General features: G+C 51.3%; 1 protein-coding gene across 2 annotated transcripts in view; it reads left to right on the forward strand.

The window, feature by feature from the left end:
* The window catches only part of ZNF609 (zinc finger protein 609), a 60,652-nt gene that overhangs the window by 1,699 nt on the left and 44,992 nt on the right, over positions 1-13,961 (forward strand). For both annotated transcript variants that reach the window (XM_084214105.1, XM_084214104.1), the window contains exon 2: positions 12,030-12,894. In XM_084214105.1, coding sequence (XP_084070231.1) covers positions 12,148-12,894 — 747 coding nt within the window. In that variant the 5' untranslated portion in view covers positions 12,030-12,147. The remainder of the gene's footprint in view (positions 1-12,029; positions 12,895-13,961) is intronic.

The following is a 13,961-nucleotide window of genomic DNA, read 5'->3' on the forward strand; positions in this document are numbered from 1 at the left end:
TAGCTCTTTGTTGGCAGTACGCGACCGCACATGCACGGCACTCAGAAAATCCAGGCAGCTGATTTTATTGATTAGCTCTTGACCAAAAATAATTTCTATTTTATTATTTTGGAGCTGTTTCAGTTGCAAAACACATATCCTTGCCTTTTTACACCCTTGTTCATCCAGTGAGGTTTTCCCCTCTCCCGTGGGGAGGAGAAGGGAATGTGCGCAGCACCGGGAGCATGGTGTCTCTGGTGGAAAGGATTTAATGTTTCACCTGGACTGGCCTGGCATGGAGGGCAAGGGCTGCCTCTGGTTACAGCCACTGGAGGAAATTAATTATCAAGCAAGTTGGAATGACCTGTAATTGAGTATGGCCGGAGCACGGGGAGGGGGTTTTATTCCTTTCTCCAAGCCAGGCACTCTGACTTGGTCTGTGTGTTTGGTGAGTCACCATTAGGCTCAGTAGCCTCAGGGGCCAGTGTGTGTGTGCATGGATGTGTCTCTTAACGTACTTGTTATCTCTCTGCATGCTGAAAGTGATGTGATTTTTTGAGGGGGATCCATCTGTCTGTCTGGAGCCCTGTGCTGGGTGGTAACCCCAAATAATCCCTTCCTTGCCTCAGTTGCAAAGTCCCCTCGCACTTCCTTGCACCTGGCATGTCTTATGTCAGTGGTGATGACATCACTTTTTCTGCCTCAAAAGCTTTTTCCCTATAAATTGAGTTGAAAAGGTGCATTTCTGGGAAGAAAGGGCTTGCAAAGGCGGTTGAGGTGCTCTCACATGGTGTTGGATCTCCCCAACAGCTTGTGTGTCTCTTTATTTTGAATTAACAAGAAGAACAGACCAGAGTTTGCTCTGTCTGGTTTATTCTCTTGGAGAACAGGGCTGCCTTGAATCAAAAATTGCCTCCAGGTTACATTTACAGTGTATCCTTAATTGTGATTGCATAAATTAAAGAAAACCAGGAGCTGCCTGGTCTTTCTAGCGCTTCCATGTGGGCATCATTCTCCAGACAAAGTCAATGTCTGTGTTGTGTCTAGGCCACGACAGGTGGGACACCCATGTCTGAGGACCAAAGTCACCTATGGTGCCTGATTTAATTAGCATTTCCAGGGTGTAGGGATAGTTCTCTACATGCTTGTGGTGGGAAGAGTCTTGAGCTCGACCTTGGCTGGGCTGGGAGTGGGGATGCACCTCAGCACTGTCCCACCACGCCCCGCGCAGCACAGCTCTGACTGGGATTAGGGCCTTGGGCGCTGATGCAATACTAGTCCCAGATGTAATGCAATAAGCCTCTTTGTCCCCTTTATCCAGAGCATTATGTAAATAAGATGGTATTTACGGTCCCAGGTATGTTGTTCTGGGGCTGTGTGACATCCTGCGTGTGCAGCGATGCCCTTTGAGCGTTGGCTTCGTTGCCCGGTGTTTCTGGCCAGAGACGGGACCTGCTGGGTGCTTCTGGGGAATGTGTCTCATGCTGGCTCATTACGGAGAGGAATTGAGGCTCCAGGTGACCTTGCCAGGAGCTGGTGACAGTATCAGTGTGCTCAATTGCTTGTAGTGATGAAGGCAGCGAGTGGATGGGTGCTGGAGTCACTGGGGTGGTTGCCCACTGAGGTCATGGAGAAATCCATGGTTATCATAGCAGGCTTCCTGCAGGATATAGACTGCTGCTTCCCCAACCTTGGGGGTGGGAGAGTCGTGTGTCTGTTCCCAAACCTGTGTTCTATTGGAACTGATGATGGTTTGTGGAGATATTTTTTGGGAAGCACCAAAGTCTCTGAAGCGCCTGGAGATGGGCCAGGTTGTTTGCAGTTCTTCCGTGACTCCTCTTCTGATGCTTCATGGGCTCTCTGGGCATGGGGAGAGCTTGTAGTTTTCTCTTGTGTCTTGCCTGCGTACTGGGGAAGATCCTGATGTGGGTGTTTGTGGCAGTGGGTGGAGGGATGAGGACGCATTCCATGGGGCTGCTTGACTCCATCAGGGTTTGAAGTTGGGGTGGGGTGTGTTGAGGAGCCCATGTGGGTGTGAAGGACCTTTTCTAAGATCTGGGTGAGTAGATGAGCTGGCTTAGAGCGTGCAGTTGTCCTGGGAGCTCAGTGGTGGCCATGTGTGGCTCCTGAACGAGAGCTTTGGCCACCCTGGCAGCAACTGGTCTGCTTTATGTCCCCATGCTGGGTTGACTTGGATGAGGAAGGGTGTTGCTTTATGTTGGGAAAGGGCAGGAAAAGAGATCCCACTGGGATACAGCTTATTTTGCCGTGCAGACACGCTTTCCTGCTGCTGAGGGTCTGGTCGGTGCCTTGAGGTATGACATTGTGTCAGAGGAAGGAGTGAGGTTGAGCTTGAACAATCTTACAGTCTTAGTAAGAAAACAGGGAATGGCTGCCTGACCAGGAAACTTGCTCTGGGATTCCAGTTGCTCTTGTCATTGACTTTTTTCTTTAAAGGAAGCCAATTCCCATCTGCATTTGGGTGAAAAATCAGTTTTTGTGATGAGTCCAAGAGGTTGTTTTGTTTTCGCTGCAGCTGAGTGTCCTTCACATGCACAAAACCCACTGACGTAGCTGCTGAGCGTCAGCTCAGATGTGGTGTGAGGGGTATGAAAGGATGCAAGTGTACTTTTTTGTGGATGAAAAAGGATAATTTCAGGACAACCTTGATATTTTGTATTGGAACATTAAATGCCCAACTTCTACAATTGCCATGTTCATAGTGTAAGAAAAGGAAAGATGATGATGTTGCTTTATGCTCTTCTTTCCCCAAGCACAGAAAGGTTTTGTTGCATTGGATTTTTCCTCTGAGCTATTCTTGGGCCACTCATTCTTCCAGTGGCTGGAATGATGAGACCTCTACAGTGCACCATCATGTGTGATGGGACTGTGCTGATTTAATGATAAAAAAATTTATTTTAATGGATTTGCTGAGCCCATTTGTGCTTTGGATTGGCAGAGCATTGTTGGTTCAACTGGGTCCAAAGATTTGACTTGGAGTTTTCCTGGTGCTTCTCCAAGTGGATGAAGGGCAGATCAGGAGGAGGGTGCTGTGTGGCTTTAAAGGAGTGAAAAGGAGGTGTGTAATGACTTCACTGAGAATAAACACTATGAATCTAATAGGAGAGGAAGAATCTTGCTCATCTCTGGGAGAATTACTTCTCCTTTCCCAAAGGTTTAGTAGTCTAGTTGAAATTTCTTCTTGTCCTGAGGATTTCTTGTTTATCTTTGAGGGGGTTTCACATCTCATCTGCACCTTCTCTCTGCATTTATTGCTGCAAGTAATTCCAAGTGCACTAGGACTCCCCAAATAAGCCCAGCCCGCTTTGATGCATGGTTTTCATTGGGTTTTATTGTATTCCTGTGCACTGGCTAATTCACAAAATTCGGCAATTTGCAATGGGTCATTAGCACGAATTAGCAACTTTCTGATGGATATCAGAGCTCTGCAAATGTGCCGTATTAATCTGGGAGATACACCTATTTATTATCCCTCCCAGGGAAAAAAAAAGGGATTTCTCTGGCATGGTACTTGCTCTGCTTGCATTTGTCCCTGTCTGCATCTGCCTTCCCTCCTCCTTTACTTCACAGTCTGGTTGTTTTTTTCCCAAAGTGTTCCCAGGCTGATGATGTGACAGGAAGAGGGATTACAGCCGCACGCACTGGCCTTGCTACAAAGGGAGCCTCAGCTTTGGGAGCCAAGGTGCCCTAATTGGTTATCGAATGAAGGGAATTAAAGGCATTAATAGGTGAAGTGGCAGTTCCTTCGGTTTTGGAGCAGTGGAGAGATGTTCATCGTCTTCTGAAGGCTGGGAAACAGCCAAGACTGGCTGCATGCTCTGCTCCTAAAAGGAAGGATAAAGAAAATAAAGCCCAGAAGCTCTCTCTTCCCTGGGAGCAAGCAAACCAGTGACTGTCCATCCTCTCTGACCAATGCTGTGCCCTTTTCCTGTTGAGGCAGGGTATGGCTTGGAGACACTGCTCAGCTGGGATCACTCCAGTGCTCTTCCTTTGGATGGAGAAGATGGAAAGGAGATGTTCACTTTGACGCAGAGTGGCAGTGCAGCCAGTGGTTTGCTGTTTCTGCTGTGCCTCTGTGGAGGGTGATCCTTGTTGGATACTTGCATGTCTGGGACCATGAGGACCCAGTTTGGGACTGGGCCAGCAATGGGCCTGGGGGACAGCAGGGTGACCAGGAGCAAGGTGAGGAGCCATGCTGCCTCCGGGGCCCTGTAAGGAAGGGGTGCAAATGGCCGGTTCAGCCCTGCTGCCACAACACCCTGAGCTCAGATGCTGCCAGCACCTGGGTGTCTTCCTGCATCCCTGCTGACAGCATCGAGTGAGCAGGGGAAAAGGGCAAGCTCCCTTTTCTGGCACTTATTCCAGTGGTTATTTATGCCCATTGGTTGTCTTTGGTCTTTGCCAGGTCTGCTTTCCTCCCATCTCTATGACTGATGCTTCGAGGATCTTTCCTGGTCACATCCGTCTTGCTGCTTCCTCTCACTGCTGGCAATCTTCCAGCCTCCATGGAGTGCTGAAGTTTGGGAACCTCTTGGGTTATTTTTATGTGCCCTCTACCCCCTTCTAGGCTGTGCAAAAGGGCAGGCCACCAGTTCAGATACCTTTAAGCCTCTCATAAATCAGTTCACTTCTGTGTTGGGGTTAGCAAGGATGTAACTGCACTGGTTTTAAATTTACACAGCTCTTCCACTTTCCCAGTCGAAACCAGCTCTGTTCAAGGGGCAGTCATTCCCCAGGTTTATCACTATGGGAAGCATTGCAGTGCCAAGCAGATTGGCTCAGATGTCTCATTTTGAGTGTTTAATGTTATTTTTGGCACCAGCCAGCAGCGACACGGCTGGCTGGGCTCAACAAGAATGGCCTTTGTGGTGGTAGAGGAACACCGAGGCCGTGTCTGGTGCTGCCGGAATGCACTGGCTTGTCTGGGGTACACTCACCCAAAGGGCTTCTGTGTTAATCCTGGCTGGTTATTGCTCATGGTGTTGCTTTGCTCTTGCTGCTGTGTAGCTGCCAATGGTCTGTGTGTCAGCCTTCAACAGCCAAATCCTGTGGCACCGCTGCTCTACTCCTCTGGCACTGCCAGTGCCTGCAGGGCACCTGCTGGGTGCCAGTGATGCCATGCCACCCACAGGGTGGCCCATGAGGGTCATGGGGCAAGCAGAGGATGCAGATTTTGGGTGAAGATGGGGCTGTGTTTCTGATTCTTGTTAAACCAATGTGTACAGGTCTGGGCACGGCAGTTACACAGGGGTGTCTTCCAGCGTGCAGACACAAGAGTGAGGGCTGTCCAACCCAGTCCTTGTTGGGCAGCCCTCATTCATGGTAGATCTGAGAGCTGAGCTTGCAGGAAGGAAGCTGCTCTGTCCTTTTACCTACCAAATACTTTTTCTCCCATACTTGTGGATTTTTCAGTTCCTCTTTCTCTATACAGCAGAAAGTTTAGACACTGGGCACCAGTTTGTGTTTGTGGATTTGGGATCTCTTAGAAAAATCTTGGCCATATTCAGCTGCCTGAGATTTTAGAGTCTACAAGGTCATGCTTGCTGGAAGATGTCTATGCTGGCATTTTTGGATGAACAGGCCTGAGCTTGAGCGTTGCTACTCCCTGATCATCTCCATGGCAAAGGCTTGGGAAGGGGATGTGGCTCACTCAGGAAGGACCCTGCTGTCAGAGCTGTAACAAAGCACTGGCATGATGACTCTTGCCTGCCCATGCTGTGCTTGATGCCTCTCCAGTCTATGCCCCTGTGTTATCCTAGCACCATGGCCTTTCCTACAAACCTGGCTCCTACCTGGCCGGAGGTCAGACAGCTCTTTGCAGGGAGGCTGTGTGTGCAGAAACACTGCTGGACTTAAGGGCACCTACAGAGAGGAGCCATATGGAGAAGTCAAGGGGCAACAGATAAAAATTGCACTGAGAGATGTTTCATCTCAATATAAGAAAGAAATTTTTTATAGCCACTCCTGGGAGCAATCCCCTCCAGGACACAGTAAGGGTCCATGCTGGTGGAGGTTTTCAAGGTGTGACTGGACAGGGTGGTAGGTAATCTCACCTGATCTCCCTTTTTCTCAAAAGGTTGGAGCAGGTGACCTTTCAAGGTCCCTTCCAATGTGCTCTGCTCTATGGTTCTGTGACCTGTAGACACACATGTTCAAGCTTGTGTGTAACAATGGCCCTTGCTCAGCTTCCCAGAGAAGAAGTGACTCCAGCAGTGCAATTTGGAAGAGAGTGAGCAGATGTTCTGAGAAGGTGCTGTTTGCCAGCCATCCTTCACAGGAACGGAATGGAGGGTTTGGTGTAGGTATCAATGTGCCTCCTGCTTGACCTGAGAACCATGTGCTGAGGACCATGGGATGGTTCTCTTGCTGATAATTTTCTTGAAATATGAAACTCTTGCACTTCCTTGTGAGTTGGTGGAAGAAATGTGAGCTGTATTTTATTCAGAAGTACATACAGAAAGTGATACCTTGAAAAAAATGTACAAGTTGGGAGACATCAAAATCAAATAATTGTAAATCTGAACTGCGGAGTCTCTCGGCATGAATAGACAAAAAATTTGGACTTTGGTGATGACACTTGCAAAACTGATGGGAGGATTAAAGAGGTGCTTGTTCCAGTTTTCCTCATTTCAGTGATATAAAGGAAAACCTGAAACTCTTGGTGCTCTTTGTGTTCCCCCTTTTTGTGTGCTTCATGTATCAGGCTGTGCCTGTTGGGAGTTGAGAGAAGTGAGGGGTTCTCAAGAGGGTGTCTCTGCTAGCCAGACACGTTCAAGAACCCTGGGTTTTTCCGCCCTACATCGAGTTGATCCTCACTGTATTGAGATTATAGAAGTGTCAATAAGAAGCAAATGCTAGGTTTTAGCTATTCTGGTATTTTTCTTCAAACACCCTGGCACCGTGTGTCTATTGTATTGACAGCTTTGTCGGACGTTGACATGTGCTGCAGTTTTGTGGAGTTTTGCTAGAAAAGTCATGTTTTAAGGTTATGAGTGAATGGGAGTGCGTGTGAGGTTGAATTTTGATCACAGGAACATCTTTTGCCTGATGATTAATGTGGAAGTTGAGGCCTGAGTGTGTATTTGGGAGCAGGTGGGTGTTGTGGCTGATGCTTCAGGTAGGGTGATTGCCGGGCTGCCCTGCACCAAAGTGGTCTCTGCTCACCTCTCCACTTTCCTCCATCTCCAGCCTCTTCCAGTGACCTTGTATGTCCTGCTTTTGTCATGCCTGTACTGAAGTATTTCAAGCTTTTTTCAAGAATGCCAACAAATGACTCATCTCTCGAGTGCTGCCCCGTCTCAGGTTCATCTCCAGTGTCAAGGCTCAGCCTTCTGAAACTTGGGAGTCCTGGCCTAAGTTTGTTGGTGCCTCTCTCAGCGCTCTGGCTGCAGTGCATGCTGGAAGATGTAGTCTTGGTGGGGTGCACCTCCATATTAAAAAAAGAAGGGTGGCTCCATTTTATTCAAATTGGGTTCAGCCTTCTCCCTCCTAGCAGCTTGCTGACACTGTCCCGCTCAGCCCTGAGAGCCACTGAAGTTCTGCGGGCGCCTTGTGTGAGTGCAGAGGCAGGAGCACAACTCCTCCATTCAAAATCTTGCTTAATTCCACATTGAACAGCCTGTTTTGAAGCTCTGCGCCTTGGCGTGTTTTGCAACAGCTCGGACTCCCGCAGGGTGCAGGCGGTGGAGGGATCCTGCCCCCGTTGGGTGGCAGTTCTGGAGGGTGTCATGGCAAATCTCCTTTGTCTGCTACAGCCTGACTGATGTCTGGGGGAGAGTGAACCCTCCTCCCCTGCGTGATTTCTTGAGCTGAAAGCAGCAAGTGAGTGAGGAAGCTCCTTTGTGCAGATTTCTCCGTCTCCTCTTGTTCGTGCCAGCTGGCTCGCGTTCAACATTTCTCTTTTTTTCTCTCTCTCTTTTTTTCTCTCCTCTCTCCCCCAGCTCTAGAGAGAGGGGGCGGGGAGAAAGGGAACATCTTAAAAAGAAATCTGCAGAAAAGACATGGGAGTTACTTAACAAAAATCCAACCCAAACAAGCCCAGCTGGGGGATTACAGGCGCGGTGGTAGGAGCTGAGTGGGGAGTGAGTGCAGCAGCGTGGGGAAGGCAGTGTGCTGTCCCCCCCCACCGCCCCGAGTTTCTTTAGTCGTAAAAGGAAACAAAAAGGGATCTCATGCAGAGGCAGTGGATGGGGAGAGCAGCCGACTGGCTGCCAGCAGCTGGAGGAAGGGCCTCGGCACTGCAGCCCCTGGTGCTGCTGCCTCAGCTGGGGGCTTGTGGGGAGTCCTTTGGGGGTTTGGCAAGCTGGGGGGGCAGCATCCCTTCTATACCACTGCCTTCGGCTCTTTAGGGAGTGTGCGGAGGGCTCTGCTCTCCCGGCCAGAGCAACCATCTCACCAAACCTTCTGCTCCCTGCCTTGTGCCCGCTGGAGGAAATGCTGCATCCTGCAGATTTTTCTCCCCCCTTCCCTGTCCTCTTTGCCGCTCCTTCTTGTGGGCATTCCTGAAAGTTAATCAGGGTGAAAATTGCAGTCAGTCATGTCTGGAAGCCACCAGAGGCTAATCCTGGAGCGCTGCAGGCTGGAGCACATGGCTATGAGACAGTCTCCCTATGTGTGGGCTGGCTGCTGCCAGGAGAAGAGCTTTCTCCTACATCTTGTTGCCCTTGGGCGGTCAGTCCTTCCCAGCTTTGGTCTCCTGGCCTCCGGCAACCAGCAGAGAAAGCCGGAGCGGCGCGGGTTCGGCAGGTTCTGAGCATCCTGCACTGGTTTTAGCACATAGAGCCAGGGGCTGGCACAGTCTCCTTGCTCCTTTATGGAAATGGAGCTGTTCTGGTGGAAGAGCTGTCTCTAGGTGTGTGTGCAGCCCTGAAAGTGAACTTTCAGGTTTGTGTCTGAATAGGGTTTGGCTCTGTCCCAGCCCGTAGATGTGGATTATAGAGGTCTCAGCACCTAATGGAGCTGAATTATTCATGTCTGGTGCTGTGTGTGTGCAGCATTCCCAAGCAGAAAGCTGTCTCCTTGTAGGATCTGCGCTCCAGGACTGCTCTTAAAACGCTTTGTTGGCAGGTCTCCAGGCCAACAAGTGAGCACATGCTTTTCATGTTGTGCGGGGATCAATCCTGCGATGGCAGGAGGTAAGGGGAAGGACACGTTTACAGCTGAATCAATCTCCTCACTCTGTTTTCTGAGAGGCTGTGATTTGTGGCAGCGTTACTCCCCCGGCAGGAGAGTGGGAAGGATCTGGATACCACCCGGTGCTTCTCCAGCTTGGGCAAAGGAGGCAGTGGGGAAGGCACCTCTTTCTCTGGGCCATGGGGTGTGGTAGCCAGGGGCTCCTAGGCACCCGAAATAATGATGGTGTGTCAGGTTGGGGTCCCCGCGGGTCTGGCTTGGGAGAGGGACTCCAGATGCTCCTCTGGCTGCAGAGGCTGAGCCTGCAATAGTGGAATAGAGAAATGGGGAGCTGGGATGGGAGTTTTGGGGAGGGAAAAAGCTGTGGGAAATGCTTTAGAGCCACATGCAATGGAGCATATTCAGGAGATCCCCCCCCCAGATCACATTCCAGGGTCCCAGCCTCCAACTCTGCTCTGGAAAGGGCTGATCCCTGCCTCAGTCCCTCTTCCTGTGGTGGCATGTCTTGAGTTCTCTGCCTCACTCTCGTCACAACGTGCCTTTACCCTGCTCTTGCCAATCCAGCATGTTCCTGTCCGTCCTGTTTGTGGTTCCCTTCTGTCTGCGTTAGCAGAGCCTGGGCTCCCTCTGCCCCTTCTCCGTAGGGTGAGGGTTTTTGCTCCTCTTGTTTTCTAACCCTTTGATTGTTCCTGGCTCTCCAATTGCCAGGGACCCAGCGGACTTCTGGGCTCCTTCTTCCTTTTGTTGTGGTAGGAATTGGCAAAAGCTGCTGCTGTTTGCAGAGTTTCAGACCCAAGTCCCGCTCATCTGCTGTCCTTATTCCACATGTATAAATAATACTTATGGAGATGTGTGCGTGTGTATGTGCACGTTTGGAGCAGCAAGGTGAACTCCGTGGTGGGAGTGGAGAGCTGGCCAAGCTGGCATTGTGCAGGTGTTGCATGGAGCAGGTGATGCTGCACAAGTTGCAGTACAACCCTGCGGATTGTCTGTTGTTTTCCTGTCACTGCAAGGTCAGATCCTTGTCTGCTTTTCCCTCTGACCTGAGCTTGCCATGGCTCTTTGCCTGCTCCAACTTTGTGTCGGCAACTCTTGGATTTGGATACTGAATTTCATCCTCTGCTTTCATCTCCTGTGGGTTTTTCCTGGGCATCAGTGGTCATTGGTGGTCCACTGGTTCATTGGCATTGTTCCTGGATTCCATGCCTCAGCTTAGGGCTGGGAAGGGACTCGTATCAGCCAAAAATCTGGTTCATCCAGCTCGTTACTGGCTTTGTCCACCTGCACAAAGGAATTGCCTTGGATCCATGGCACAAAGAGTGTCCTGCAGTGGTGAGATGGTCGCTGCCAACTGCTGGCCCCATTGGTGATTTGGAGAGAGGCTCTGGAGAGCCAGGTTGATGGGATTGGGCACACCAGCTTGGAACTGGGGAGCAGGTGCTGGAGTAGGAGGAGGAGGCGGCCATAGAAACACGCAGGTCAGCTTTGGGAAGCCGTTAGCGACTCCGGTGCACAAAGTGATCTCCTGATTCGGCACTTTCCCTGCCGCTGAAATGAGAGGTCAGTGCTTTTCATTTCCAGCTTGCACGCAAGCCCCCCAGCTCCTGGGGTTAAAAATCTCCGTAATGACCTGTCAGAGAGCGGATTATTAGCTGTACAGAGCTGAGGATGCTGTGGGGAGCAGATGGAAAATGGTCTGGCTGCGGCAGCCTGGCTGATGAAAGAATCCCTGGCATTTTTACAGTGTTTGTGTCTCTGGAAACGCACCGTGAAGCTGCTTTCCAGGCTCCTGCCTGCTGGGGTTTGAAGAAATTTGTGTGTGTGTGTGTGTGGTGTGGGTTTTTTTTTTTTTTTTTTTTTTTTTTTTTTTTTTTTTTTTTTTTTTACTTCTTATTTCTCTTTAAGTCACCTGTTTTTGAAGTGTCACTTGTAAATTGTACCAGGAGCAGGCAGGCCTGGAGCTTGGTGGGGATGGGGAGGACACTACTGCTGGAGAGAAGCCTCATCCAAATGGGTGGTCAAGGATTTCTTAAGGATTCTGGAGAGCAGGTGGCCTTGCTGGGCGGTGCTGGGAAGAAGCTGTTACATGTGTTAATTATGTCTCGTCAGGGTAATTGCCATGACTCGGGTGCTGTGTCAGGTTGCGTGTGGGTGTCTTTTTTGTTTCTCTCCCTGGGGGCGAGGCTGGGAAGCAAGGAGGAGATATTTTGGGCTTGCCAGGGTCAGCTGTGCCGTGGGCAGGTAGGGCTGAGCCCCTCTTCCCAGTTAAGACTGGCTACTTATACAATTGCATCTCCGTTTCTCATTGGAAGCTTATCATGGCCAGAGGCGATGGTGGTAAACGCTCCAAATCTGGGTACTGTGTTGCTCTGCCCAGAGGTGTGGGATGGGAACCCTTATGCTTCCCACTGCAATTTGGCCTTTGGTGATTGCTCTGACACGTCCCAAGTGTCACAGGCACTCTGAAGCCTGGGATTTATTTCCCACCAAGGCACTTGACTTCCCTGGTGAGCAGCTCTTGTCCCTCGCAGCGAGGCTGGCGTGGAGAGGAGCCCTCCCTCTGGGTGGCATTGGCAGGAGAGAAATCAATCCTCCCTCCCAGGGGCAGCGCTCGATAATTCAGAGGGAAATGGTGAGCGGGGAAATGTGTGAGTAATGTCTTGTTGGAGCTGAGAGCCGTGACCTGCCAGGGCTGGTATTGATCGAGGACCGGTGCCAGATGGCCGCTGCTGCGGGGGCGGCTGTGGAGCAGCCCCAGCCCGGGGGGTGGCAGAAGGATGCTGCGAGGGGGATTTGGGAGGTTGGGGGTTTCACTCTGCCCTGCACTCTCCTGCCTGCAGGTGTGCCTGTCCATGGCTCTTCATGTGTAACCCTGTTCTCTTTGCTCTCCCTTCCAGCAGCGATGCCGTCACCTGGGCAGACCCGGACCACTGGAAGCCCCCCAAGGACGTAGGTGACCCCCAGGGCGTAGAGGCAGGGAAGAGCCTTGAATCGTGAGGGGCCGTTAACTCTAAGATGTCCTTGAGCAGCGGAGCTTCCGGAGGGAAAGGAATTGATGCGAACCCGGTTGAGACGTATGACAGTGGGGATGAGTGGGACATTGGTGTAGGGAATCTCATCATTGACCTGGACGCTGATTTGGAGAAGGATCAGCAGAAATTGGAAATGTCGGGCTCCAAGGAGGTGGGGCTCCCGGCACCCAACGCAGTGGCAACACTACCGGATAACATCAAGTTTGTGAGCCCAGTGCCAGGCCCGCAAGGCAAGGAGGGCAAATCAAAGTCGAAAAGGAGCAAGACTGGTAAGGACAGTGGGAAGCCGACCCCAGGGTCCTCCCTGTTCACTCCCAGTGAGGGAGCTGGTGGCAAGAAGGAGGTTCAAGGACGCTCTGGGGATGGTGCGAACTCGGGTGGTTTGGTGCCCGCCGTCACCCCGAAGAGCTCGGAGAAGTCAGCCAAGGCGTCTCGCAGTGTGGCTGGCTCCAAGAAGGAGAAGGAGGGTGGCTCATCCAAAAGCAAGAAGGAAAGGAGTGAGGGTGCGGGGACTGCGGCAGAGAAGGAGCCCAGCGTGCTGCAGCCCCTGGCCCTGGCAGTGAGGGTGGGACAGTATGACGGGGGCCAGGGGACAGAGCCTGCTGCTGCTGAGCAGCTTGGGAGTATAGCTATTGACACGGGAGCTGCGCTCAATCCCTTGGGAGTAAAGTCGGAGCTGGAGGATGGAGAAAGCGAGTGCCGGCAGCTGAAAAAGGTGAAGTCAGAAAAGGTAAGAAAGGGGTTGGGACATGGGTGCCATTGCTGCTGCTCACATGGTTTTGCTGTGACATGGTGTTGTGGGTGACAGGGGGGTGGGACTATGTGTCTTGTACTGCTGGGACCAGTACTGATATGTGGCTGGTGCCTCCTGGTTTTGGCATGAGTGTGGTTTGGCCATGTGATGTGCTGCTGTCTGGACATGGCAGTGGAATGACACTGGTCAAGCTTGGCTTCTGGTAACCATGTGTGAGCAAATCACCTGCAGACTGTGTTCTCTGTGCCATCCTGCTGAGATTTGGTTTCCCTCAGTGCTTTGGCTGTGTGGAATAGGTCCAGGCCTCTCTGGCCTCTGTCAGTCTGATGTCAAGGTGATGTCCTAGTGCTTTGTCTGCTACATATCCCAAGGGGACACAAAGAGTGTGTGCTGTGCTCTGTGTCATGCTGGCTTCACCTTGTGTGTCAAGGTTTCCTGCAGCTCCCAAAGGATTGTATTTCTCTCCAGTTGCATCATGTGCAGAGAAGGATCCCTTAACACGTTAGTGGATGTGGGATCTGCATGGGCATGTGGGTGAGCACAAGGAGCAGGGCTGACAGGAGTCACCGCCTCGTTCCCAGGTCTGTCAATGGTGTATGGGCTCTGTCCCACTTGTGGTGGTTATCAAGGGCTGGTGGGTGGCTGTGGGTGATGTTTGATGTGTCACTCTTCTACTAACAAGTGGCAGTGATGCTGAGCTGGCCAAGCTGCTCTTCCAGGTCAGCAGAGGCATGAAAAGCCCTGTCAATGGCAGATGTCCAGTGGGGTGAGCCTGTCCATCTGGGTGATGCTGGGCTCTGGGTGGCTACTCTGTGTCTGGATGTGGCCACTTTTCAGGACTCTTCTCTGGTTTCTGAGGAATCACAGTGGCTGATGTGATTTCTGGTTTAGATGGGGAAAGCTTTAAGTATGTGGAGGTTCTATGCTTTCCTCCGTGCCAGCTGCACATGGGCTGTTGGTGGCGTGTGCCTGTGAAGCCGTGTGTATGTCACACACAGGGTGAGCATCACAAGTGTGTGTGTTTGGGTCAGATTGGCCCTGTT

This window comes from Fringilla coelebs (genome assembly GCF_963513975.1).
Source record: "Fringilla coelebs genome assembly, chromosome: 12".
NCBI lineage: Eukaryota > Metazoa > Chordata > Aves > Passeriformes > Fringillidae > Fringilla > Fringilla coelebs.